General features: G+C 50.0%; 1 protein-coding gene across 1 annotated transcript in view; it reads right to left on the reverse strand.

Annotated features, from left to right (window-relative positions):
* Positions 1–27,500, reverse strand: part of LOC135571263 (unconventional myosin-XV-like) — a 93,318-nt gene that overhangs the window by 45,148 nt on the left and 20,670 nt on the right. Inside the window, 7 exon segments of the mRNA XM_065017045.1 lie at positions 5,172–5,284; positions 5,374–5,485; positions 12,217–12,358; positions 13,281–13,399; positions 15,847–15,962; positions 17,622–17,757; positions 21,596–21,711. Of these exon segments, the coding sequence (XP_064873117.1) occupies positions 5,172–5,284; positions 5,374–5,485; positions 12,217–12,358; positions 13,281–13,399; positions 15,847–15,962; positions 17,622–17,757; positions 21,596–21,711 (854 nt within the window).

The raw sequence follows: 27,500 nt of genomic DNA on the forward strand, positions 1-27,500 counted from the left end.
ACACACATACACATACACACACACACACACACACACACACACATACACACACACACACAGAGTTATAACATACTGTGCAACTTCACCAGCATCACCACCCGTACACCACCAGCCTACACACACACACACACACACACACACACACACACACACACACACACACACACACACACACACATATATATACACACACACACACACAGAGTTATACTGTGCAAATTCACCAGCATCACCGCCCGTACACCACCAGCCTACAAACACACGCAAGCACATGCACATGCGCGCACGCGTGCACACACACACACACACACACACATAGACACACACACACACACACACACACACACACACACACACACACACACACACACAGTTTTCCATTTCCAGCCACCTACTTTTTGGCTACTTTTTAATTTAAAAGTTTCAATTCACTAGTCTGTCGATTCCTCTCCCGCTAGAATGAACGATATGCATCTTCATTCACAAAGCGAGCGATGACAGGAACAAGCCGTCTGCTGTCTGTCCTGCCTCCCGGGAACAAACAATAGATTTCTTTACACAGAGGAGGGAGATGCTGGTGAATTTGCACTGTCCCATGTAATGTAATGCTGCTTTCAAGACAACTGGGAACTTGAAAATCTCTGACTTCAGTGAGTTCAAGGCGACTGGGAACTCGGGAATCTCTGACTTCAGTGAGTTCAAGGCAACTGGGAACTCTGGGAATCTCTGACTTCCGTGAGTTCAAGACAACAGGGAACTTGGGAATCTCTGACTTCAGTGAGTTCAAGACAACAGGGAACTTGGGAATCTCTGACTTCAGTGAGTTCAAGACAACAGGGAACTCTGGGAAGAAAAACTAGCTCCGACTGGGAAAAATAGTTTTGAACTGTCATCCAACTCTGAATTCTAAGTCAGAAACTCTGGCATCTTTCTAGATGGGTACCTCTAACTCCACCAGGGGGAGTTAGAGGTACCCAGTGTCACGGGCTCCAGACCACCACCAGGGGGAGTTAGAGGTACCCAGTGTCACGGCTCCAGACCACCACCAGGGGGAGTTAGAGGTACCCAGTGTCACGGCTCCAGACCACCACCAGGGGGACCTAGAGGTACCCAGAGTCACGGCTCCAGACCACCACCAGGGGAGTTAGAGAGGTCACTCCAGACCACCACCAGTGTCACGGCTCCAGACCACCACCAGGGGGAGGTAGAGGTACCCAGAGTCACGGCTCCAGACCACCACCAGGGGGAGTTAGAGGTACCCAGTGTCACGGCTCCAGACCACCACCAGGGGGAGTTAGAGGTACCCAGTGTCACGGCTCCAGACCACCACCAGGGGGAGTTAGAGGTACCCAGTATCACGGCTCCAGACCACCACCAGGGGGAGTTAGAGGTACCCAGTGTCACGGCTCCAGACCACCACCAGGGGACCTAGAGGCACCCAGTGTCACGGCTCCAGACCACCACCAGGGGAGGTAGAGGTACCCAGCACCACGGCTTCATTACTCCAGACCACCACCAGGGAGGTAGAGGTACCCAGTGTCACGGCTCCAGACCACCACCAGGGGGAGGTAGAGGTACCCAGCACCACGGCTTCATTACTCCAGACCACCACCAGGGGGAGTTAGAGGTACCCAGTGTCACGGCTCCAGACCACCACCAGGGGGACCTAGAGGTACCCAGTATCACGGCTCCAGACCACCACCAGGGGGAGTTAGAGGTACCCAGTGTCACGGCTCCAGACCACCACCAGGGGGAGTTAGAGGTACCCAGTGTCACGGCTCCAGACCACCACCAGGGGGAGTTAGAGGTACCCAGTGTCACGGCTCCAGACCACCACCAGGGGGAGTTAGAGGTACCCAGTGTCACGGCTCCAGACCACCACCAGGGGAGGTAGAGGTACCCAGTGTCACGGCTCCAGACCACCACCAGGGGGAGTTAGAGGTACCCAGTGTCACGGCTCCAGACCACCACCAGGGGGAGGTAGAGGTACCCAGTGTCACGGCTCCAGACCACCACCAGGGGGAGTTAGAGGTACCCAGTGTCACGGCTCCAAACCACCACCAGGGGGACCTAGAGGTACCCAGTGTCACGGCTCCAGACCACCACCAGGGGGAGGTAGAGGTACCCAGCACCACGGCTTCATTACTCCAGACCACCACCAGGGGAGGTAGAGGTACCCAGTGTCACGGCTCCAGACCACCACCAGGGGGAGGTAGAGGTACCCAGCACCACGGCTTCATTACTCCAGACCACCACCAGGGGGAGTTAGAGGTACCCAGTGTCACGGCTCCAGACCACCACCAGGGGGACCTAGAGGTACCCAGTATCACGGCTCCAGACCACCACCAGGGGGAGTTAGAGGTACCCAGTGTCACGGCTCCAGACCACCACCAGGGGGAGTTAGAGGTACCCAGTGTCACGGGCTCCAGACCACCACCAGGGGGAGGTAGAGGTACCCAGTGTCACGGCTCCAGACCACCACCAGGGGGAGTTAGAGGTACCCAGTATCACGGCTCCAGACCACCACCAGGGGGAGTTAGAGGTACCCAGTGTCACGGCTCCAGACCACCACCAGGGGGAGTTAGAGGTACCCAGTGTCACGGGCTCCAGACCACCACCAGGGGGAGGTAGAGGTACCCAGTGTCACGGCTCCAGACCACCACCAGGGGGAGTTAGAGGTACCCAGTGTCACGGGCTCCAGACCACCACCAGGGGGAGTTAGAGGTACCCAGTGTCACGGCTCCAGACCACCACCAGGGGGAGTTAGAGGTACCCAGTGTCACGGCTCCAGACCACCACCAGGGGGACCTAGAGGTACCCAGAGTCACGGCTCCAGACCACCACCAGGGGGAGTTAGAGGTACCCAGTGTCACGGCTCCAGACCACCACCAGGGGGAGGTAGAGGTACCCAGAGTCACGGCTCCAGACCACCACCAGGGGGAGTTGGAGGTACCCAGTGTCACGGCTCCAGACCACCACCAGGGGGAGTTAGAGGTACCCAGTGTCACGGCTCCAGACCACCACCAGGGGGAGGTAGAGGTACCCAGAGTCACGGCTCCAGACCACCACCAGCGGGAGTTAGAGGTACCCAGTGTCACGGCTCCAGACCACCACCAGGGGAGTTAGAGGTACCCAGTATCACGGCTCCAGACCACCACCAGGGGGAGTTAGAGGTACCCAGTGTCACGGCTCCAGACCACCACCAGGGGGACCTAGAGGTACCCAGTATCACGGCTCCAGACCACCACCAGGGGGAGGTAGAGGTACCCAGCACCACGGCTTCATTACTCCAGACCACCACCAGGGGAGGTAGAGGTACCCAGTGTCACGGCTCCAGACCACCACCAGGGGGAGGTAGAGGTACCCAGCACCACGGCTTCATTACTCCAGACCACCACCAGGGGAGGTAGAGGTACCCAGTGTCACGGCTCCAGACCACCACCAGGGGACCTAGAGGTACCCAGTATCACGGCTCCAGACCACCACCAGGGGGAGTTAGAGGTACCCAGTGTCACGGCTCCAGACCACCACCAGGGGAGTTAGAGGTACCCAGTGTCACGGCTCCAGACCACCACCAGGGGAGTTAGAGGTACCCAGTGTCACGGCTCCAGACCACCACCAGGGGAGTTAGAGGTACCCAGTGTCACGGCTCCAGACCACCACCAGGGGGAGGTAGAGGTACCCAGTGTCACGGCTCCAGACCACCACCAGGGGGAGTTAGAGGTACCCAGTGTCACGGCTCCAGACCACCACCAGGGGGAGGTAGAGGTACCCAGTGTCACGGCTCCAGACCACCACCAGGGGGAGTTAGAGGTACCCAGTGTCACGGCTCCAGACCACCACCAGGGGGAGGTAGAGGTACCCAGTGTCACGGCTTCATTACTCCAGACCACCACAAGGGGGCGTTAGAGCACTGTGTGTCCATGGTATCACATCTGGACAAGTAAACCAAATAATTTCCTGTTTCCTTTCCTAGGATGTCGGGGCTTGGCCAGACAGTGGCTATGTTTCCATGAACTTGTCCAGTGAATTTAAGTCAACATTTAGAAAGTTCGCATAGAAAATATACTGAATAAAAATATGAAATATACTGAATAAAAATATGAAATATACTGAATAAAAATATGAAATATACTGAATAAAAATATGAAATATACTGAATAAAAATATGAAATATACTGAATAAAAATAGGAAATATACTGAATAAAAATATGAAACATGCAGTGTTGGTCCTGTGTTTCATCAGCTGAAATAAAATATCCCAGAAATGTTCCAAACTCACAAAAAGTTTATTTCTCTCAAATTTTGCCACAGATGTCTCAAGTTTTGAGGGAGCGTGCAATTGGCTGACTGCAGGAATGTCCACCAGATCTGTTGCCAGAGACGTGTCCATAAAGCACTAGACAGTCCCAACAACAGCCCAGTCTGAATCCAGACTTTAGCTCAGTGGGACTAGACAGTCCCAACAACAGCCCAGTCTGAATCCAGACTTTAGCTCAGTGGGACTAGACAGTCCCAACAACAGCCCAGTCTGAATCCAGACTTTAGCTCAGTGGGACTAGACAGTCCCAACAACAGCCCAGTCTGAATCCAGACTTTAGCTCAGTGGGACTAGACAGTCCCAACAACAGCCCAGTCTGAATCCAGACTTTAGCTCAGTGGGACTAGACAGTCCCAACAACAGCCCAGTCTGAATCCAGACTTTAGCTCAGTGGGACTAGACAGTCCCAACAACAGCCCAGTCTGAATCCAGACTTTAGCTCAGTGGGACGAGACAGTCCCAACAACAGCCCAGTCTGAATCCAGACTTTAGCTCAGTGGGACTAGACAGTCCCAACAACAGCCCAGTCTGAATCCAGACTTTAGCTCAGTGGGACTAGACAGTCCCAACAACAGCCCAGTCTGAATCCAGACTTTAGCTCAGTGGGACTTGACAGTCCCAACAACAGCCCAGTCAGAATCGTAGTTGTTTCCTCACACAGCAACCAGAACACAACCAAACAGGACGGGGTGTTAGTCACATGCAGGTCAACCACACACACACAGGCCCCACCCACACACAGGCCCCACCCACACACAGCCCCACCCACACACAGGCCCCACCCACACACAGGCCCCACCTACACACAGGCCCCACCCACACACAGCCCCACCCACACACAGGCCCCACCCACACACAGGCCCCACCCACACACAGGCCCCACCCACCAAACTCAGGAGTATCTCTCTTTAGTTCCTCCAGCAACATGACCTTCTTCCTGACGATGCAGCCGTAGCATCGGCCTACACCACACAATACAATGAGCAACACAGCTAACACAATGGGGACGTGTGTGTGTGTGTGTGTGTCTGTGTGTGTGTGTGTGTCTCACCCTCCTCCAGCCCCTCCACGCTGTGTAGTCTGATGATGTCTCCCTTGTGGAAGCTGAGCAGAGTTCTGTCCTCTGTGATGTAGTTCCTCACTGCGACCACATACTCAGAGTCCTGGGGAAAAAACATCCCATTTGTCCAAATCAATCTGGACGCAGAAAAAGGTTGATAATGTGTCCATCCTTTCTATCAGGTTGTAGAGTGACTAACCTGTCTCACCCTCTAACCTGTCTAACCTGTCTCACCCTCTAACCTGTCTAACCTGTCTCACCCTCTAACCGGTCTCACCCTCTAACCTGTCTCACCCTCTAACCTGTCTAACCTGTCTCACCCTCTAACCTGTCTCACCCCTCTAACCTGTCTAACCTGTCTCACCCTCTAACCTGTCTCATCCTCTAACCTGTCTAACCTGTCTCACCCTCTAACCTGTCTAACCTGTCTCACCCCCTCTAACCTGTCTAACCTGTCTCACCTCTAACCTGTCTCACCCTCTAACCTGTCTAACCTGTCTCACCCTCTAACCTGTCTAACCTGTCTCACCCTCTAACCTGTCTCACCCTCTAACCTGTCTAACCTGTCTCACCCTCTAACCTGTCTCATCCTCTAACCTGTCTAACCTGTCTCACCCTCTAACCTGTCTAACCTGTCTCACCCTCTAACCTGTCTCACCCTCTAACCTGTCTAACCTGTCTCACCCTCTAACCTGTCTAACCTGTCTCACCCTCTAACCTGTCTAACCTGTCTCACCCTCTAACCTGTCTAACCTGTCTCACCCTCTAACCTGTCTAACCTGTCTCACCCTCTAACCGGTCTCACCCTCTAACCTGTCTCACCCTCTAACCTGTCTAACCTGTCTCACCCTCTAACCTGTCTCACCCTCTAACCTGTCTAACCTGTCTCACCCTCTAACCTGTCTCATCCTCTAACCTGTCTAACCTGTCTCACCCTCTAACCTGTCTAACCTGTCTCACCCTCTAACCTGTCTAACCTGTCTCACCCTCTAACCTGTCTCACCCTCTAACCTGTCTAACCTGTCTCACCCTCTAACCTGTCTAACCTGTCTCACCCTCTAACCTGTCTCATCCTCTAACCTGTCTAACCTGTCTCACCCCTCTAACCTGTCTCACCCTCTAACCTGTCTAACCTGTCTCACCCTCTAACCTGTCTAACCTGTCTCACCCTCTAACCTGTCTCACCCTCTAACCTGTCTAACCTGTCTCACCTCTAACCTGTCTAACCTGTCTCACCCTCTAACCTGTCTAACCTGTCTCACCCTCTAACCTGTCTAACCTGTCTCACCCTCTAACCTGTCTAACCCTCTCACCTGTCTAACCTGTCTCACCCTCTAACCTGTCTCATCCTCTAACCTGTCTAACCTGTCTCAACCTCTAACCTGTCTAACCTGTCTCACCCTCTAACCTGTCAAACCTGTCTCACCCTCTAACCTGTCTCACCCTCTAACCTGTCTAACCTGTCTCACCCTCTAACCTGTCTAACCTTTCTCACCCCTCTAACCTGTCTCACCCTCTAACCTGTCTCACCCTCTAACCTGTCTAACCTGTCTCACCCTCTAACCTGTCTCATCCTCTAACCTGTCTAACCTGTCTCACCCTCTAACCTGTCTAACCTGTCTCACCCTCTAACCTGTCAAACCTGTCTCACCCTCTAACCTGTCTCACCCTCTAACCTGTCTAACCTGTCTCACCCTCTAACCTGTCTAACCTTTCTCACCCCCTCTAACCTGTCTCACCCCTCTAACCTGTCTAACCTGTCTCACCCTCTAACCTGTCTCATCCTCTAACCTGTCTAACCTGTCTCACCCTCTAACCTGTCTAACCTGTCTCACCCTCTAACCTGTCTCACCCTCTAACCTGTCTAACTTGTCTCACCCTCTAACCAGAAAACGGTTGATAATGTGTCCATCCTCTCTATCAGGTTGTAGAGTGAAGCCTGAGTCCTGTTGTCTAACCTGTCTCACCCTCTAACCTGTTTCACCTGTCTAACCCTCCAACCTGTCTAACCCTCTAACCGGTCTCACCCTCTAACCTGTCTAACCTGTCTCACCCTCTAACCTGTCTAACCTGTCTCACCCTCTAACCTGTCTAACCTGTCTCACCCCTCTAACCTGTCTCACCCTCTAACCTGTCTAACCTGTCTCACCCTTTAACCTGTCTCATCCTCTAACCTGTCTAACCTGTCTCACCCTCTAACCTGTCTAACCTGTCTCACCCTCTAACCTGTCTAACCTGTCTCACCCTCTAACCTGTCTCACCCTCTAACCTGTCTAACCTGTCTCACCCTCTAACCTGTCTCATCCTCTAACCTGTCTAACCTGTCTCACCCTCTAACCTGTCTAACCTGTCTCACCCTCTAACCTGTCTCACCCTCTAACCTGTCTAACCTGTCTCACCCTCTAACCAGAAAAAGGTTGATAATGTGTCCATCCTCTCTATCAGGTTGTAGAGTGACTAACCTGTCTCACCCTCTAACCTGTCTCACCCTCTAACCTGTCTAACCTGTCTCACCCTCTAACCAGAAAAAGGGTTGATAATGTGTCCATCCTCTCTATCAGGTTGTAGAGTGAAGCCTGGAGTCTGTTTCACCCTCTAACCTGTCTCACCCTCTAACCTGTCTCACCCTCTAACCTGTCTAACCTGTCTCACCCTCTAACCTGTCTCACCCTCTAACCTGTCTAACCTGTTTCACCCTCTAACCTGTCTAACCTGTCTCACCCTCTAACCTGTCTCACCCTCTAACCTGTCTAACCTGTTTCACCCTCTAACCTGTCTAACCTGTCTCACCCTCTAACCTGTCTCACCCTCTAACCTGTCTCACCCTCTAACCTGTCTAACCTGTCTCACCCTCTAACCTGTCTAACCTGTCTCACCCTCTAACCGGTCTCACCCTCTAACCTGTCTCACCCTCTAACCTGTCTAACCTGTCTCACCCTCTAACCTGTCTCACCCTCTAACCTGTCTAACCTGTCTCACCCTCTAACCTGTCTCATCCTCTAACCTGTCTAACCTGTCTCACCCCTCTAACCTGTCTAACCTGTCTCACCCTCTAACCTGTCTAACCTGTCTCACCCTCTAACCTGTCTCACCCTCTAACCTGTCTAACCTGTCTCACCCTCTAACCTGTCTAACCTGTCTCACCCTCTAACCTGTCTCACCCTCTAACCTGTCTAACCTGTCTCACCCTCTAACCTGTCTCATCCTCTAACCTGTCTAACCTGTCTCACCCTCTAACCTGTCTAACCTGTCTCACCCTCTAACCTGTCTCACCCTCTAACCTGTCTAACCTGTCTCACCCTCTAACCTGTCTAACCTGTCTCACCCTCTAACCTGTCTAACCTGTCTCACCCTCTAACCTGTCTAACCTGTCTCACCCTCTAACCTGTCTAACCTCACCCTCTAACCGGTCTCACCCTCTAACCTGTCTCACCCTCTAACCTGTCTAACCTGTCTCACCCTCTAACCTGTCTCACCCTCTAACCTGTCTAACCTGTCTCACCCTCTAACCTGTCTCATCCTCTAACCTGTCTAACCTGTCTCACCCCCTCTAACCTGTCTAACCTGTCTCACCCTCTAACCTGTCTAACCTGTCTCACCCTCTAACCTGTCTCACCCTCTAACCTGTCTAACTTGTCTCACCCTCTAACCTGTCTAACCATCCTCACCTGTCTAACCTGTCTCACCCTCTAACCTGTCTAACCTGTCTCACCCTCTAACCTGTCTCATCACCCTCTAACCTGTCTCACCCTCTAACCTGTCTAACCTGTCTCACCCTCTAACCTGTCTAACCTGTCTCACCCTCTAACCTGTCTAACCTGTCTCTCTAACCTGTCTCACCCTCTAACCTGTCTAACCTGTCTCACCCTCTAACCTGTCTCATCCTCTAACCTGTCTAACCTGTCTCACCCTCTAACCTGTCTAACCTGTCTCACCCTCTAACCTGTCAAACCTGTCTCACCCCTGTCTCACCCTCTAACCTGTCTAACCTGTCTCACCCTCTAACCTGTCTAAACCCTCTAACCTGTCTCACCCTCTAACCTGTCTCACCCTCTAACCTGTCTAACCTGTCTCACCCTCTAACCTGTCTCATCCTCTAACCTGTCTAACCTGTCTCACCTCTAACCTGTCTAACCTGTCTCACCCTCTAACCTGTCAAACCTGTCTCACCCTCTAACCTGTCTCACCTCTAACCTGTCTAACCTGTCTCACCCTCTAACCTGTCTAACCTTTCTCACCCTCTAACCTGTCTCACCTCTAACCTGTCTAACCTGTCTCACCCTCTAACCTGTCTCATCCTCTAACCTGTCTAACCTGTCTCACCCTCTAACCTGTCTAACCTGTCTCACCCTCTAACCTGTCTCCCTCTAACCTGTCTAACTTGTCTCACCCTCTAACCAGAAAAAGGTTGATAATGTGTCTATCAGGTTGTAGAGTGAACTGGAGTCCTGTTGTCTAACCTGTCTCACCCTCTAACCCTCTAACCCTCCAACCTGTCTAACCTGTCTCACCCTCTAACCTGTCTAACCTGTCTCACCCTCTAACCTGTCTAACCTGTCTCACCCTCTAACCTGTCTCACCTCTAACCTGTCTAACCTGTCTCACCCTCTAACCTGTCTCAAACCTGTCTAACCTGTCTAACCTGTCTCACCCTCTAACCTGTCTAACCTGTCTCACCCTCTAACCTGTCTAACCTTTCTCACCCTCTAACCTGTCTCACCCTCTAACCTGTCTAACCTGTCTCACCCTCTAACCTGTCTCATCCTCTAACCTGTCTAACCTGTCTCACCCTCTAACCTGTCTAACCTGTCTCACCCTCTAACCTGTCTCACCCTCTAACCTGTCTAACTTGTCTCACCCTCTAACCAGAAAAAGGTTGATAATGTGTCCATCCTCTCTATCAGGTTGTAGAGTGAAGCCTGGAGTCCTGTTGTCTAACCTGTCTCACCCTCTAACCTGTTTCACCTGTCTAACCCTCCAACCTGTCTAACCCTCTAACCGGTCTCACCCTCTAACCTGTCTAACCTGTCTCACCCTCTAACCTGTCTAACCTGTCTCACCCTCTAACCTGTCTCACCCTCTAACCTGTCTAACCTGTCTCACCCTCTAACCTGTCTCATCCTCTAACCTGTCTAACCTGTCTCACCCTCTAACCTGTCTAACCTGTCTCACCCTCTAACCTGTCTAACCTGTCTCACCCTCTAACCTGTCTCACCCTCTAACCTGTCTAACCTGTCTCACCCTCTAACCTGTCTCATCCTCTAACCTGTCTAACCTGTCTCACCCTCTAACCTGTCTAACCTGTCTCACCCTCTAACCTGTCTCACCCTCTAACCTGTCTAACCTGTCTCACCCTCTAACCAGAAAAAGGTTGATAATGTGTCCATCCTCTCTATCAGGTTGTAGAGTGACTAACCTGTCTCACCCTCTAACCTGTCTCACCCTCTAACCTGTCTAACCTGTCTCACCCTCTAACCAGAAAAGGGTGATAATGTGTCCATCCTCTCTATCAGGTTGTAGAGTGAAGCCTGGAGTCCTGTTGAATGAACAGAATCACTTTCCTACCTGTCTCACCCTCTAACCTGTTTCACCTGTCTCACCCTCTAACCTGTCTAACCTGTCTCACCCTCTAACCAGAAAAAGGGTTGATAATGTGTCCATCCTCTCTATCAGGTTGTAGAGTGAAGCCTGGAGTCTGTTTCACCCTCTAACCTGTCTCACCCTCTAACCTGTCTCACCCTCTAACCTGTCTAACCTGTCTCACCCTCTAACCTGTCTCACCCTCTAACCTGTCTAACCTGTCTCACCCTCTAACCTGTCTAACCTGTCTCACCCTCTAACCTGTCTCACCCTCTAACCTGTCTAACCTGTTTCACCCTCTAACCTGTCTAACCTGTCTCACCCTCTAACCTGTCTCACCCTCTAACCTGTCTAACCTGTTTCACCCTCTAACCTGTCTAACCTGTCTCACCCTCTAACCTGTCTCACCCTCTAACCTGTCTCACCCTCTAACCTGTCTAACCTGTCTCACCCTCTAACCTGTCTAACCTGTCTCACCCTCTAACCTGTCTCACCCTCTAACCTGTCTAACCCTCTAACCTGTCTAACCTGTCTCACCCTCTAACCTGTCTCACCCTCTAACCTGTCTAACCTGTCTCACCCTCTAAACTGTCTAACCTGTCTCACCCTCTAACCTGTCTAACCTGTCTCACCCTCTAACCTGTCTCACCCTCTAACCTGTCTCACCCTCTAACCTGTCTCACCCTCTAACCTGTCTAACCTGTCTCACCCTCTAACCAGAAAAGGGTGATAATGTGTCCATCCTCTCTATCAGGTTGTAGAGTGAAGCCTGGAGTCTGTTTCACCCTCTAACCTGTCTCACCCTCTAACCTGTCTAACCTGTCTCACCCTCTAACCTGTCTCACCCTCTAACCTGTCTGACCTGTCTCACCCTCTAACCTGTCTAACCTGTCTCACCCTCTAACCTATCTAACCTTTCTCACCCTCTAACCTGTTTCACCTGTCTCACCCTCTAACCGGTTTCACCCTCTAATCTGTCTCACCCCCTCTAACCTGTTTCACCCTCTAACCTGTCTCACCCCCTCTAACCTGTCTCACCCTCTAACCGGTTTCACCCTCTAACCTGTCTCACCCTCTAACCTGTTTCACAAGTGTCTCACCCTCTAACCGGTTTCACCCTCTAACCTGTCTCACCCTCTAACCGGTTTCACCCTCTAACCTGTCTCACCCTCTAACCTATCTAACCTGTCTCACCCTCTAACCTGTCTCACCCTCTAACCTGTCTAACCTGTCTCACCCTCTAACCTGTCTCACCTTCTTCAGTTCTGTGATGAAGTAGTCCACCATGTGTTTAACCTGTGGAGCCTTGGCGGAGAACAGAATCAGCTTCTCGTTGGTCAGGTTAAACTCCAACATGTTCTTAGATGGAATGGACACAAACAGGATGTCCGCGTAACTATGGAAACAAAAACAGAAACAAACAGGATGTCCTCGTAACTACGGAAACAAAACCAGGATGTTCGAGTAACTATGGAAACAAAAACAGAAACAAACAAAAACTGGATGTTCGAGTAACTATGGAAACACACAGAAAACCAGAAACAAACAGATCTTTACCTTGTCAGCTTGGGGATTCGATCCAGCAACCTTTCGGGTTACTGGCCCAATACTCTAACCACTAGGCTACCTGCGGCCCCATGTGTATGTGTGTGTGTGTGTTCAGTTTGTTATATCTGGAGTACTTCTCCTGTCCTATTCGGTGTCCTGTGTGAATTGAAGTGTCTCTAATTATCTCTTTCTTTCTCTCTCTACCTGACATGGAGGACCTGGGCCCTAGGACCATGTCCCAGGACTACCTGACATGATGACTCCTTGCTGTCCCCAGTCCACCTGACTGTGCTGCTGCTCCAGTTTCAACTGTTCTGCCTTATTATTATTCGACCATGCTGGTCATTTATGAACATTTGAACATCTTGGCCATGTTCTGTTATAATCTCTACCCGGCACAGCCAGAAGAGGACTGGCCACCCCACATAGCCTGGTTCCTCTCTAGGTTTCTTCCTAGGTTTTGGCCTTTCTAGGGAGTTTTTCCTAGCCACCGTGCTTCTACACCTGCATTGCTTGCTGTTTGTGGTTTTAGGCTGGGTTTCTGTACAGCACTTTGAGATATCAGCTGATGTACGAAGGGCTATATAAATAAATACATTTGATTTGATTTTTGATTTCATTTGTGTGTGTGTGTGTTAATGTGTGTGTGTGTGTGTTAATGTGTGTGTGTGTTAATGTGTGTGTGTGTGTGTGTGTGTGTGTGTTAATGTGTGTGTGTGTGTGTGTGTTAATGTGTGTGTGTGTGTGTGTGTGTGTGTGTGTGTGTGTACCTGTAAGGGTGTAGCACTCTGAAGTAGTCTGGGACAACAGCGCTGCTTCTCACCATCTTCAGCAGCTTGATGCCTCGATGAGACACAGAGACCACCTGTACCCCAGTACCCACACTGCCCTGCAACACACACACACACACACACACACACACACAGTTATGAGACCACCTGCACCCCAGTACCCACACTGCCCTGCAACACACACACTCTGTCAACATCAACAGGCTCACACACACACACACAGTTATGTAGCGTCCTCAACCCAACACCTAGCGACCGCAACCCAACACCTAGCGTCCTCAACCCAACACCTAGCGACCGCAACCCAACACCTAGCGTCCTCAACCCAACACCTAGCGACCTCAACCCAACACCTAGCGACCTCAACCCAACACCTAGCGACCTTAACCCAACACCTAGCGACCTCAACGCAACACCTAGCGACCTCAACGCAACACCTAGCGACCTCAACCCAACACCTAGCGACCTCAACCCAACACCTAGCGTCCTCAACCCAACACCTAACGACCTCACCCCAACACCTAGCGACCTCACCCCAACACCTAGCGACCTCACCCCAACAGCTAGCGACCTCAACCCATCACCTAGCGACCTCAACCCATCACCTAGCGACCTCAACCCAACACCTAGCGACCTTAACCCAACACCTAGCGACCTCAACCCAACACCTAGCGTCCTCAACCCAACACCTAGCGACCTCAACCTAAACACCTAGCGACCTCAACCCAACACCTAGCGACCTCAACCCAACACCTAGAGACCTCAACCCAACACCTAGCGACCTCAACCCAACACCTAGCGACCTCAACCCAACACCTAGCGTCCTCAACCCAACAACTAGCGACCTTAACCCAACACCTAGCGACCTCAACCCAACACCTAGTGACCTCAACCCAACACTTAGCGACCTCAACCTAGCGACCTCTACCCAACACCTAGCGACCTCTACCCAACACCTAGCGACCTCTACCCAACACCTAGCGACCTCTACCCAACACCTAGCGACCTCAACCCAACACCTAGCGACCTCAACCCAACTCCTAGCGACCTCAACAACTCCAACCTCAACCCAACTCCTAGCGACCTCAACCCAACTCCTAGCGACCTCAACCCAACGCCTAGCGACCTCAACCCAACTCCTAGCGACCTCAACCCAACTCCTAGCGACCTCAACCCAACGCCCAGCGACCTCAACCCAACGCCTAGCGACCTCAACCCAACGCCTAGCGACCTCTACCCAACACCTAGCGACCTCTACCCAACACCTAGCGACCTCTACCCAACACCTAGCGACCTCAACCCAACACGTAGCGACCTCAACCCAACTCCTAGCGACCTCAACCCAAACACCTAGCGACCTCAACCCAACACCTAGCGACCTCAACCCAACACCGAGCGACCTCAACCCAACACCTAGCGACCTCAACCCAACACCTAGCGATCTCAACCCAACACCTAGCGACCTCAACCCAACACCTAGCGATCTCAACCCAACACCTAGCGACCTCAACCCAACACCTAGCGACCTCAACCCAACACCTAGCGACCTCAACCCAACACCTAGCGACCTCAACCCAACACCTAGCTACCTCTACCCAACACCTAGCTACCTCTACCCAACACCTAGCGACCTCAACCCAACACCTAGCGACCTCACCCCAACACCTAGCGACCTCACCCCAACACCTAGCGACCTCACCCCAACACCTAGCGACCTCAACCCAACACCTAGCGACCTCTACCCAACACCTAGCGACCTCAACCCAACACCTAGCGACCTCTACCCAACACCTAGCGACCTCTACCCAACACCCTAGCGAACTCTACCCAACACCTAGCGACCTCTACCCAACACCTAGCGACCTCAACCCAACACCTAGCGACCTCAACCCAACACCTAGCGACCTCTACCCAACACCTAGCGACCTCTACCCAACACCTAGCGACCTCAACCCAACACTTAGCGACCTCTACCCAACACCTAGCGACCTCTCCCCCAACACCTAGCGACCTCTACCCAACACCTAGCGACCTCACCCCAACAGCTAGCGACCTCACCCCAACAGCTAGCGACCTCAACCCAACACCTAGCGACCTCAACCCAACACCTAGCGACCTCAACCCAACACCTAGCGACCTCTACCCAACACCTAGCGACCTCTACCCAACACCTAGCGACCTCTACCCAACACCTAGCGACCTCAACCCAACACCTAGCGACCTCAACCCAACACCTAGCGACCTCAACCCAACGACCTCAACCCAACACCTAGCGACCTCTACCCAACACCTAGCGATCTCTACCCAACACCTAGCGAACTCTACCCAACACCTAGCGACCTCTACCCAACACCTAGCGACCTCAACCCAACACCTAGCGACCTCAACCCAACACCTAGCGACCTCTACCCAACACCTAGCGACCTCCAATGAGTAATGTGTTGTGTTGACAGTCGCTGGACCCGGGTAGGAGTCCTGGGTGGAGCTACCCCAGATATAGCTACGGTATATAGGCTCACACACACACAGAGACACACACACTCACCGAGGCAGGGAAGAGTCGTGAGAAATATATTTCCCAGGAGTCTCTGGCCATCGTCACGATCTTCTTCTTCACACTCTCATCCTGTGTGGCTCCATCCTGACCCACCTGGTGCTCCACTACACACACACAGTCACACACAGTCACACACAGTCACACACACACACACACACACACACACACACACACACACACACACACACACACACACAGTCACACACACACACACACACACAGTCACACACAGTCACACACAGTCACACACAGTCACACACACACACACACACACACAGTCACACACACACACACAGTCACACACAGTCACACACAGTCACACACACACACACACACACAGTCACACACACACACACAGTCACACACAGTCACACACACACAGTCACACACACACACACAGTCACACACACACACACACACAGTCACACACAGTCACACACACACACACAGTCACACACACAGTCACACACACACACACAGTCACACACACACACACAGTCACACACAGTCACACACAGTCACACACACACACACACAGTCACACACACACACACAGTCACACACAGTCACACACACACACACACACACACAGTCACACGCAGTCACACACACACACACACACAGTTACACACAGTCACACACAGTCACACACACACAGTCACACACACAGTCACACACACACACACAGTCACACACACAGTCACACGCACGCACGCACGCACGCAGGCAGGCAGGCAGGCGGCAGGCAGGCAGGCAGGCAGGCAGGCAGGCAGACAGACAGACAGACACACACAGACACTGAGTAATGATGGTTCTAATAGTTTGTAGTGGTTTGATGGGGTTTTGTGGTGGTTATTGGTGGTTTGTAGTGGTTTGATGGGGTTTTGTGGTGGTTATTGGTGGTTTGTAGTGGTTTGATGGGGTTTTGTTGTGGTTATTGGTGGTTTGTAGTGGTTTGATGGGGTTTTGTTGTGGTTATTGGTGGTTTGTAGTGGTTTGATGGGGTTTTGTTGTGGTTATTGGTGGTTTGTAGTGGTTTGATGGGGTTTTGTTGTGGTTATTGGTGGTTTGTAGTGGTTTGATGGGGTTTTGTGGTGGTTATTGGTGGTTTGTAGTGGTTTGATGCTGTTTTGTTGTGGTTATTGGTGGTTTGTAGTGGTTTGATGCTGTTTTGTTGTGGTTTGAGGGTGTTTTGCAGTGTTATGTGTTATGTTGTGTGGTGGGTTGTGGTGTTGTGTGGTGGGTTGTGGTGTTGTGTGGTGGGTTTGGTGTTGTGTGGTGGGTTGTGGTGTTGTGTGGTGGGTTGTGGTGTTGTGTGGGTTGTGGGTTGTGGTGTTGTGTGGTGGGTTTGGTGTTGTGTGGTGGGTTGTGGTGTTGTGTGGTGGGTTGTGGTGTTGTGTGGTGGGTTGTGGTGTTGTGTGGTGGGTTTCGGTGTTGTGTGGTGGGTTGTGGTGTTGTGTGGTGGGTTGTGGTGTTGTGTGGTGGGTTGTGGTGTTGTGTGGTGGGTTGTAGTGTTGTGTGGTGGGTTGTAGTGTTTTGTGGTGGGTTGTGGTGTTTTGTGGTGGGTTGTGGTGTTGTGTGGTGGGTTGTGGTGTTGTGTGGTGGGTTGTGGTGTTGTGTGGTGGGTTGTGGTGTTGTGTGGTGGGTTGTAGTGTTGTGTGGTGGGTTGTGGTGTTGTGTGGTGGGTTGTGGTGTTGTGTGGTGGTTTGATGGTGTTTTGTTTCGTTTTGATGGTGTTTTGTGGTGGTTCTAATGGTTGGTACCGAACAGAGCCTTCATCTTGGTCCTCTCCTCCTGAGTGATGCGGATGCAGGCCTCTGAGAAGGTGTCATGGACTATCTGTCTGAACAGCAGCTCCAGCAACAGAGGAGTGTTGAAGTTGTCTTTAGGGTAGAACACCTGCAGTACCACAACATCAACATAGACAATATCAAGACTTGGAATGAGCTCATTGGTTGGACAAACAATTATTTTACTTGTTCCTAATTGGCTTGAAGGATCATGACTGATTGTGACTGATTGATACCTTCTTCAGGTAAATCTCTCAGGGTGTGTTAGTGTGTGGGCCCCTCCTACCTCAGGTAAATCTCTCAGGGTGTGTTAGTGTGTGGGCCCCTCCTACCTCAGGTAAATCTCTCAGGGCGTGTTAGTGTGTGTGTACCTCTTTCCTCAGGTAAATCTCTCAGGGCGTGTTAGTGTGTGTGTACCTCTTTCCTCAGGTAAATCTCCAGGGTGTGTTAGTGTGTGGGCTCCTCCTTCCTCAGGTAAATCTCCCAGGGTGTGTTAGTGTGTGGGCCCCTCCTTCCTCAGGTAAATCTCTCAGGGCGTGTTAGTGTGTGTGTACCTCTTTCCTCAGGTAAATCTCTCAGGGTGTGTTAGTGTGTGGGCCCCTCCTACCTCAGGTAAATCTCCAGGATGTGTTAGTGTGTGTGTACCTCTTTCCTCAGGTAAATCTCTCAGGGTGTGTTAGTGTGTGGGCCCCTCCTACCTCAGGTAAATCTCCAGGGTGTGTTAGTGTGTGTGTACCTCTTTCCTCAGGTAAATCTCCCAGGGTGTGTTAGTGTGTGGGCCCCTCCTTCCTCAGGTAAATCTCCCAGGGTGTGTTAGTGTGTGGGCCCCTCCTTCCTCAGGTAAATCTCCAGGGTGTGTTAGTGTGTGGGCTCCTCCTTCCTCAGGTAAATCTCCCAGGGTGTGTTAGTGTGTGGGCCCCTCCTTCCTCAGGTAAATCTCTCAGGGCGTGTTAGTGTGTGTGTACCTCTTTCCTCAGGTAAATCTCTCAGGGTGTGTTAGTGTGTGGGCCCCTCCTACCTCAGGTAAATCTCCAGGATGTGTTAGTGTGTGTGTACCTCTTTCCTCAGGTAAATCTCTCAGGGTGTGTTAGTGTGTGGGCCCCTCCTACCTCAGGTAAATCTCCAGGGTGTGTTAGTGTGTGTGTACCTCTTTCCTCAGGTAAATCTCCCAGGGTGTGTTAGTGTGTGGGCCCCTCCTTCCTCAGGTAAATCTCCCAGGGTGTGTTAGTGTGTGGGCCCCTCCTTCCTCAGGTAAATCTCCAGGGTGTGTTAGTGTGTGGGCCCCTCCTTCCTCAGGTAAATCTCCAGGGTGTGTTAGTGTGTGTGTACCTCCTTCCTCAGGTAAATCTCCCAGGGTGTGTTAGTGTGTGGGCCCCTCCTTCCTCAGGTAAATCTCCAGGGTGTGTTAGTGTGTGGGCCCCTCCTACCTCAGGTAAATCTCCAGGGTGTGTTAGTGTGTGTACCTCTTTCCTCAGGTAAATCTCCCAGGGTGTGTTAGTGTGTGTACCTCCTTCCTCAGGTAAATCTCTCAGGGTGTGTTAGTGTGTGTACCTCTTTCCTCTGGTAAATCTTCCAGGGTGTGTTAGTGTGTGGGCCCCTCCTTCCTCAGTGTGTGTACCTCTTTCCTCAGGTAAATCTCCCAGGGTGTGTTAGTGTGTGGGCCCCTCCTTCCACAGGTAAATCTCCCAGGGTGTGTTAGTGTGTGGGCCCCTCCTTCCTCAGGTAAATCTCTCAGGGTGTGTTAGTGTGTGGGCCCCTCCTTCCTCAGGTAAATCTCTCAGGGTGTGTTAGTGTGTGGGCCCCTCCTTCCTCAGGTAAATCTCCCAGGGTGTGTTAGTGTGTGGGCCCCTCCTTCCTCAGGTAAATCTCTCAGGGTGTGTTAGTGTGTGTACCTCCGTCCTCAGGTAAATCTCTCAGGGTGTGTTAGTGTGTGTACCTCCTTCCTCAGGTAAATCTTCCAGGGTGTGTTAGTGTGTAGGCCCCTCCTTCCTCAGGTAAATCTTCCAGGGTGTGTTAGTGTGTGGGCCCCTCCTTCCTCAGGTAAATCTCTCAGGGCGTGTTAGTGTGTGTGTACCTCTTTCCTCAGGTAAATCTCTCAGGGCGTGTTAGTGTGTGTGTACCTCTTTCCTCAGGTAAATCTCTCAGGGTGTGTTAGTGTGTGGGCCCCTCCTACCTCAGGTAAATCTCCAGGGTGTGTTAGTGTGTGTGTACCTCTTTCCTCAGGTAAATCTCTCAGGGTGTGTTAGTGTGTGGGCCCCTCCTACCTCAGGTAAATCTCCAGGGTGTGTTAGTGTGTGGGCCCCTCCTTCCTCAGGTAAATCTCTCAGGGCGTGTTAGTGTGTGGGCCCCTCCTTCCTCAGGTAAATCTCCCAGGGTGTGTTAGTGTGTGGGCCCCTCCTTCCTCAGGTAAATCTCCCAGGGTGTGTTAGTGTGTGGGCCCCTCCTTCCTCAGGTAAATCTCCAGGGTGTGTTAGTGTGTGGGCCCCTCCTTCCTCAGGTAAATCTCCAGGGTGTGTTAGTGTGTGGGCCCCTCCTTCCTCAGGTAAATCTCTCAGGGCGTGTTAGTGTGTGTGTACCTCTTTCCTCAGGTAAATCTTCCAGGGTGTGTTAGTGTGTGGGCCCCTCCTTCCTCAGGTAAATCTTCCAGGGTGTGTTAGTGTGTGGGCCCCTCCTTCCTCAGGTAAATCTTCCAGGGTGTGTTAGTGTGTGCCCCTCCTTCCCCTCCTTCCTCAGGTAAATCTCCAGGGTGTGTTAGTGTGTGTGTACCTCTTTCCTCAGGTAAATCTCTCAGGGTGTGTTAGTGTGTGGGCCCCTCCTACCTCAGGTAAATCTCTCAGGGCGTGTTAGTGTGTGTGTACCTCTTTCCTCAGGTAAATCTTCCAGGGTGTGTTAGTGTGTGGGCCCCTCCTTCCTCAGGTAAATCTCTCAGGGTGTGTTAGTGTGTGGGCCCCTCCTTCCTCAGGTAAATCTCTCAGGGTGTGTTAGTGTGTGGGCCCCTCCTTCCTCAGGTAAATCTTCCAGGGTGTGTTAGTGTGTGGGCCCCTCCTTCCTCAGGTAAATCTCTCAGGGTGTGTTAGTGTGTATACCTCCGTCCTCAGGTAAATCTCTCAGGGTGTGTTAGTGTGTGTACCTCCTTCCTCAGGTAAATCTTCCAGGGTGTGTTAGTGTGTAGGCCCCTCCTTCCTCAGGTAAATCTTCCAGGGTGTGTTAGTGTGTGGGCCCCTCCTTCCTCAGGTAAATCTTCCAGGGTGTGTTAGTGTGTAGGCCCCTCCTTCCTCAGGTAAATCTCTCAGGGTGTGTTAGTGTGTACCTCCTTCCTCAGGTAAATCTTCCAGGGTGTGTTAGTGTGTAGGCCCCTCCTTCCTCAGGTAAATCCCCAGGGTGTGTTAGTGTGTGGGCCCCTCCTTCCTCAGGTAAATCTTCCAGGGTGTGTTAGTGTGTAGGCCCCTCCTTCCTCAGGTAAATCTTCCAGGGTGTGTTAGTGTGTGGGCCCCTCCTTCCTCAGGTAAATCTCTCAGGGCGTGTTAGTGTGTGTGTACCTCTTTCCTCAGGTAAATCTCTCAGGGCGTGTTAGTGTGTGGGCCCCTCCTACCTCAGGTAAATCTCCAGGGTGTGTTAGTGTGTGTGTACCTCTTTCCTCAGGTAAATCTCTCAGGGTGTGTTAGTGTGTGGGCCCCTCCTACCTCAGGTAAATCTCCAGGGTGTGTTAGTGTGTGGGCCCCTCCTTCCTCAGGTAAATCTCCCAGGGTGTGTTAGTGTGTGGGCCCCTCCTTCCTCAGGTAAATCTCTCAGGGCGTGTTAGTGTGTGGGCCCCTCCTTCCTCAGGTAAATCTCCCAGGGTGTGTTAGTGTGTGGGCCCCTCCTTCCTCAGGTAAATCTCTCAGGGTGTGTTAGTGTGTGTACCTCTTTCCTCAGGTAAATCTCCCAGGGTGTGTTAGTGTGTGTACCTCTTTCCTCAGGTAAATCTTCCAGGGTGTGTTAGTGTAAGTGTAGTGGTCTTCACTGCTCCTGTGGTGTAGCTGGGTCTGGCTGGTCTCTTCCTCTACAGGCAACTCTCTGGCCACTATAAACACACACACACACACACCAACACATACACACACACACACACACACACACCAACACATAAACACACATACACACAAACACCAACACATAAACACACACAAGAACAATGAAAATTGTCTGGTTGTAGTTCAGGTCTGGTTGTAGTTCAGGTTGTAGTTCAGGTCTGGTTGTAGTTCAGGTTATAGTTCAGGTCTGGTTATAGTTCAGGTCTGGTTCTAGTTCAGGTCTGGTTGTATTTCAGGTCTGGTTATAGTTCAGGTTATAGTTTAGGTCTGGTTATAGTTCAGATCTGGTTGTAGTTCAGGTCTGGTTGCAGTTCAGGTTATAGTTCATGTCTGGGTGTAGTTCAGGTCTGGTTACAGATCAGGTCTGGTTCTAGTTCAGGTCTGTTTGTAGTTCAGGTCTGGTTATAGTTCAGGTCTGGTTGTAGTTCAGGTCTGGTTGTAGTTCAGGTCTGGTTGTAGTTCAGGTTATAGTTCAGGTCTGGTTGTAGTTCAGGTTATAGTTCAGGTCTGGTGGTAGTTCAGGTCTGGTTATAGTTCAGGTCTGTTTGTAGTTCAGGTCTGGTTATAGTTCAGGTCTGGTTGTAGTTCAGGTCTCGTTGTAGTTCAGGTCTGGTTATAGTTCAGGTCTGGTTATAGTTCAGGTCTGGTTGTAGTTCAGGTCTGGTTGTAGTTCAGGTTATAGTTCAGGTCTGGTTATAGTTCAGGTCTGGTTGTAGTTCAGGTTTGGTTATAGTCCAGGTCTGGATATGTTCAGGTCTGGTTGTTGTTCAGATCTGGTTATAGTTCAGATATGGTTATAGTTCAGGTCTGGTTGTAGTTCAGGTTGTAGTTCAGGTCTGGTTGTAGTTCAGGTTATAGTTCAGGTCTGGTTATAGTTCAGGTCTGGTTCTAGTTCAGGTCTGGTTGTATTTCAGGTCTGGTTATAGTTCAGGTTATAGTTTAGGTCTGGTTATAGTTCAGATCTGGTTGTAGTTCAGGTCTGGTTGCAGTTCAGGTTATAGTTCATGTCTGGGTGTAGTTCAGGTCTGGTTACAGATCAGGTCTGGTTCTAGTTCAGGTCTGTTTGTAGTTCAGGTCTGGTTATAGTTCAGGTCTGGTTGTAGTTCAGGTCTGGTTGTAGTTCAGGTCTGGTTGTAGTTCAGGTTATAGTTCAGGTCTGGTTGTAGTTCAGGTTATAGTTCAGGTCTGGTGGTAGTTCAGGTCTGGTTATAGTTCAGGTCTGTTTGTAGTTCAGGTCTGGTTATAGTTCAGGTCTGGTTGTAGTTCAGGTCTCGTTGTAGTTCAGGTCTGGTTGTAGTTCAGGTTATAGTTCAGGTCTGGATATAGTTCAGGTTATAGTTCAGGTCTGGTTATAGTTCAGGTCTGGTTGTAGTTCAGCTCTGGTTGTAGTTCAGGTCTGATTGTAGTTCAGGTCTGATTGTAGTTCAGGTCTGGTTGTAGTTCAGGTTATAGTTCAGGTCTGGTTGTAGTTCAGGTTATAGTTCAGGTCTGGTTATAGTTCAGGTTATAGTTCAGGTCTGGTTATAGTTCAGGTCTGGTTGTAGTTCAGGTCTGGTTATAGTTCAGGTCTGGTTGTGGTTCAGGTCTGGTTGTAGTTCAGGTTATAGTTCAGGTCTGGTTGTAGTTCAGGTTATAGTTCAGGTCTGGTTATAGTTCAGGTCTGGTTGTAGTTCAGGTCTGGTTGTAGTTCAGGTCTGGTTGTAGTTCAGGTTATAGTTCAGGTCTGGTTGTAGTTCAGGTCTGGTTGTAGTTCAGGTCTGGTTATAGTTCAGGTTATAGTTCAGGTCTGTTTGTAGTTCAGGTCTGGTTATAGTTCAGGTCTGGTTGTAGTTCAGGTCTGGTTGTAGTTCAGGTCTGGTTGTAGTTCAGGTCTGGTTGTAGTTCAGGTTATAGTTCAGGTTATAGTTCAGGTCTGGTTATAGTTCAGGTCTGGTTGTAGTTCAGGTCTGGTTATAGTCCAGGTCTGGATATGTTCAGGTCTGGTTGTTGTTCAGATCTGGTTATAGTTCAGATATGGTTATAGTTCAGGTCTGGTTGTAGTTCAGGTTATAGTTCAGGTCTGGTTATAGTTCAGGTCAGGTTGTAGTTCAGGTTTGGTTGTAGTTCAGGTCTGGTTGTAGTTCAGGTCTGGTTATAGTTCAGGTTATGGTTCAGGTCTGGTTATAGTTCAGGTCTGGTTATAGTTCAGGTCTGGGTATAGTTCAGGTCTGGTTATAGTTCAGGTTATAGTTTAGGTCTGGTTATAGTTCAGATCTGGTTGTAGTTCAGGTCTGGTTGCAGTTCAGGTTATAGTTCATGTCTGGTTAGTTCAGGTCTGGTTACAGATCAGGTCTGGTTCTAGTTCAGGTCTGTTTGTAGTTCAGGTCTGGTTATAGTTCAGGTCTGGTTGTAGTTCAGGTCTGGTTGTAGTTCAGGTCTGGTTGTAGTTCAGGTTATAGTTCAGGTCTGGTTGTAGTTCAGGTTATAGTTCAGGTCTGGTGGTAGTTCAGGTCTGGTTATAGTTCAGGTCTGTTTGTAGTTCAGGTCTGGTTATAGTTCAGGTCTGGTTGTAGTTCAGGTTCGTTGTAGTTCAGGTCTGGTTATAGTTCAGGTCTGGTTATAGTTCAGGTCTGGTTGTAGTTCAGGTCTGGTTGTAGTTCAGGTTATAGTTCAGGTCTGGTTATAGTTCAGGTCTGGTTGTAGTTCAGGTTTGGTTATAGTCCAGGTCTGGATATGTTCAGGTCTGGTTGTTGTTCAGATCTGGTTATAGTTCAGATATGGTTATAGTTCAGGTCTGGTTGTAGTTCAGGTTGTAGTTCAGGTCTGGTTGTAGTTCAGGTTATAGTTCAGGTCTGGTTATAGTTCAGGTCTGGTTCTAGTTCAGGTCTGGTTGTATTTCAGGTCTGGTTATAGTTCAGGTTATAGTTTAGGTCTGGTTATAGTTCAGATCTGGTTGTAGTTCAGGTCTGGTTGCAGTTCAGGTTATAGTTCATGTCTGGGTGTAGTTCAGGTCTGGTTACAGATCAGGTCTGGTTCTAGTTCAGGTCTGTTTGTAGTTCAGGTCTGGTTATAGTTCAGGTCTGGTTGTAGTTCAGGTCTGGTTGTAGTTCAGGTCTGGTTGTAGTTCAGGTTATAGTTCAGGTCTGGTTGTAGTTCAGGTTATAGTTCAGGTCTGGTGGTAGTTCAGGTCTGGTTATAGTTCAGGTCTGTTTGTAGTTCAGGTCTGGTTATAGTTCAGGTCTGGTTGTAGTTCAGGTCTCGTTGTAGTTCAGGTCTGGTTGTAGTTCAGGTTATAGTTCAGGTCTGGATATAGTTCAGGTTATAGTTCAGGTCTGGTTATAGTTCAGGTCTGGTTGTAGTTCAGCTCTGGTTGTAGTTCAGGTCTGATTGTAGTTCAGGTCTGATTGTAGTTCAGGTCTGGTTGTAGTTCAGGTTATAGTTCAGGTCTGGTTGTAGTTCAGGTTATAGTTCAGGTCTGGTTATAGTTCAGGTTATAGTTCAGGTCTGGTTATAGTTCAGGTCTGGTTGTAGTTCAGGTCTGGTTATAGTTCAGGTCTGGTTGTGGTTCAGGTCTGGTTGTAGTTCAGGTTATAGTTCAGGTCTGGTTGTAGTTCAGGTTATAGTTCAGGTCTGGTTATAGTTCAGGTCTGGTTGTAGTTCAGGTCTGGTTGTAGTTCAGGTCTGGTTGTAGTTCAGGTTATAGTTCAGGTCTGGTTGTAGTTCAGGTCTGGTTGTAGTTCAGGTCTGGTTATAGTTCAGGTTATAGTTCAGGTCTGTTTGTAGTTCAGGTCTGGTTATAGTTCAGGTCTGGTTGTAGTTCAGGTCTGGTTGTAGTTCAGGTCTGGTTGTAGTTCAGGTCTGGTTGTAGTTCAGGTTATAGTTCAGGTTATAGTTCAGGTCTGGTTATAGTTCAGGTCTGGTTGTAGTTCAGGTCTGGTTATAGTCCAGGTCTGGATATGTTCAGGTCTGGTTGTTGTTCAGATCTGGTTATAGTTCAGATATGGTTATAGTTCAGGTCTGGTTGTAGTTCAGGTTATAGTTCAGGTCTGGTTATAGTTCAGGTCAGGTTGTAGTTCAGGTTTGGTTGTAGTTCAGGTCTGGTTGTAGTTCAGGTCTGGTTATAGTTCAGGTTATGGTTCAGGTCTGGTTATAGTTCAGGTCTGGTTATAGTTCAGGTCTGGGTATAGTTCAGGTCTGGTTATAGTTCAGGTTATAGTTTAGGTCTGGTTATAGTTCAGGTCTGGTTGTAGTTCAGGTTTGGTTATAGTCCAGGTCTGGATATGTTCAGGTCTGGTTGTTGTTCAGATCTGGTTATAGTTCAGATATGGTTATTGTTCAGGTCTGGTTGTAGTTCAGGTTATAGTTCAGGTCTGGTTGTAGTTCAGGTCTGGTTATAGTTCAGGTCTGGTTGTAGTTCAGGTCTGGTTGTAGTTCAGGTCTGGTTGTAGTTCAGGTCTGGTTATAGTTCAGGTTATGGTTCAGGTCTGGTTATAGTTCAGGTCTGGTTATAGTTCAGGTCTGGGTATAGTTCAGGTCTAGTTATAGTTCAGGTTATAGTTCAGGTCTGGTTATAGTTCAGGTCTGGTTATAGTTCAGGTCTGGTTATAGTTCAGGTCTGGGTATAGTTCAGGTCTGGTTATAGTTCAGGTTATAGTTCAGGTCTGGCTGTAGTTCAGGTTCGGTTGTAGTTCAGGTCTGGTTCTAGTTCAGGTTGTAGCTCAGGTCAGGTTATAGTTCAGGTCTGGTTCAAGTTCAGGTTATAGTTCAGGTCTGGTTGTAGTTCAGGTTATAGTTCAGGTCTGGTTGTAGTTCAGGTCTGGTTATAGTTCAGGTCTGGTTGTAGTTCAGGTCTGGTTGTAGTTCAGGTCTGGTTGTAGTTCAGGTCTGGGTATAGTTCAGGTCTGGTTATAGTTCAGGTTATGGTTCAGGTCTGGTTATAGTTCAGGTCTGGTTATAGTTCAGGTCAGGTTATAGTTCAGGTCTGGTTCAAGTTCAGGTCTGGTTATAGTTCAGGTCAGGTTATAGTTCAGGTCTGGTTATAGTTCAGGTTATAGTTCAGGTCTGGTTATAGTTCAGGTCTGGGTATAGTTCAGGTCTGGTTATAGTTCAGGTTATGGTTCAGGTCTGGTTATAGTTCAGGTCTGGTTATAGTTCAGGTCAGGTTATAGTTCAGGTCTGGTTCAAGTTCAGGTTGTAGTTCAGGTCTGGTTATAGTTCAGGTCTGGTTATAGTTCAGGTTATAGTTCAGGTCTGGTTATTGTTCAGGTCTGGTTATAGTTCAGGTCTGGGTGTAGTTCAGGTCTGGTTGTAGTTCAGGTCTGGTTGTAGTTCAGGTCAGGTTATAGTTCAGGTCTGGTTCAAGTTCAGGTTGTAGTTCAGGTCTGGTTATAGTTCAGGTTATAGTTCAGGTCTGCTTATAGTTCAGGTCTGGTTATAGTTCAGGTCTGGTTGTAGTTTAGGTCTGGTTATAGTTCAGGTTATAGTTCAGGTTATAGTTCAGGTTATAGTTCAGGTCTGGTTATTGTTCAGGTCTGGTTATAGTTCAGGTCTGGTTGTAGTTCAGGTCTGTTTGTAGTTCAGGTCTGGTTGTAAGTTCAGGTCTGGTTGTAGTTCAGGTCAGGTTATAGTTCAGGTCTGGTTCAAGTTCAGGTTGTAGTTCAGGTCTGGTTATAGTTCAGGTTATAGTTCAGGTCTGCTTATAGTTCAGGTCTGGTTGTAGTTCAGGTCTGGTTGTAGTTTAGGTTTGGTTATAGTTCAGGTTATAGTTCAGGTTATAGTTCAGGTTATAGTTCAGGTCTGG

This window comes from Oncorhynchus nerka, unplaced genomic scaffold (assembly GCF_034236695.1).
Source record: "Oncorhynchus nerka isolate Pitt River unplaced genomic scaffold, Oner_Uvic_2.0 unplaced_scaffold_475, whole genome shotgun sequence".
Lineage (NCBI taxonomy): Eukaryota > Metazoa > Chordata > Actinopteri > Salmoniformes > Salmonidae > Oncorhynchus > Oncorhynchus nerka.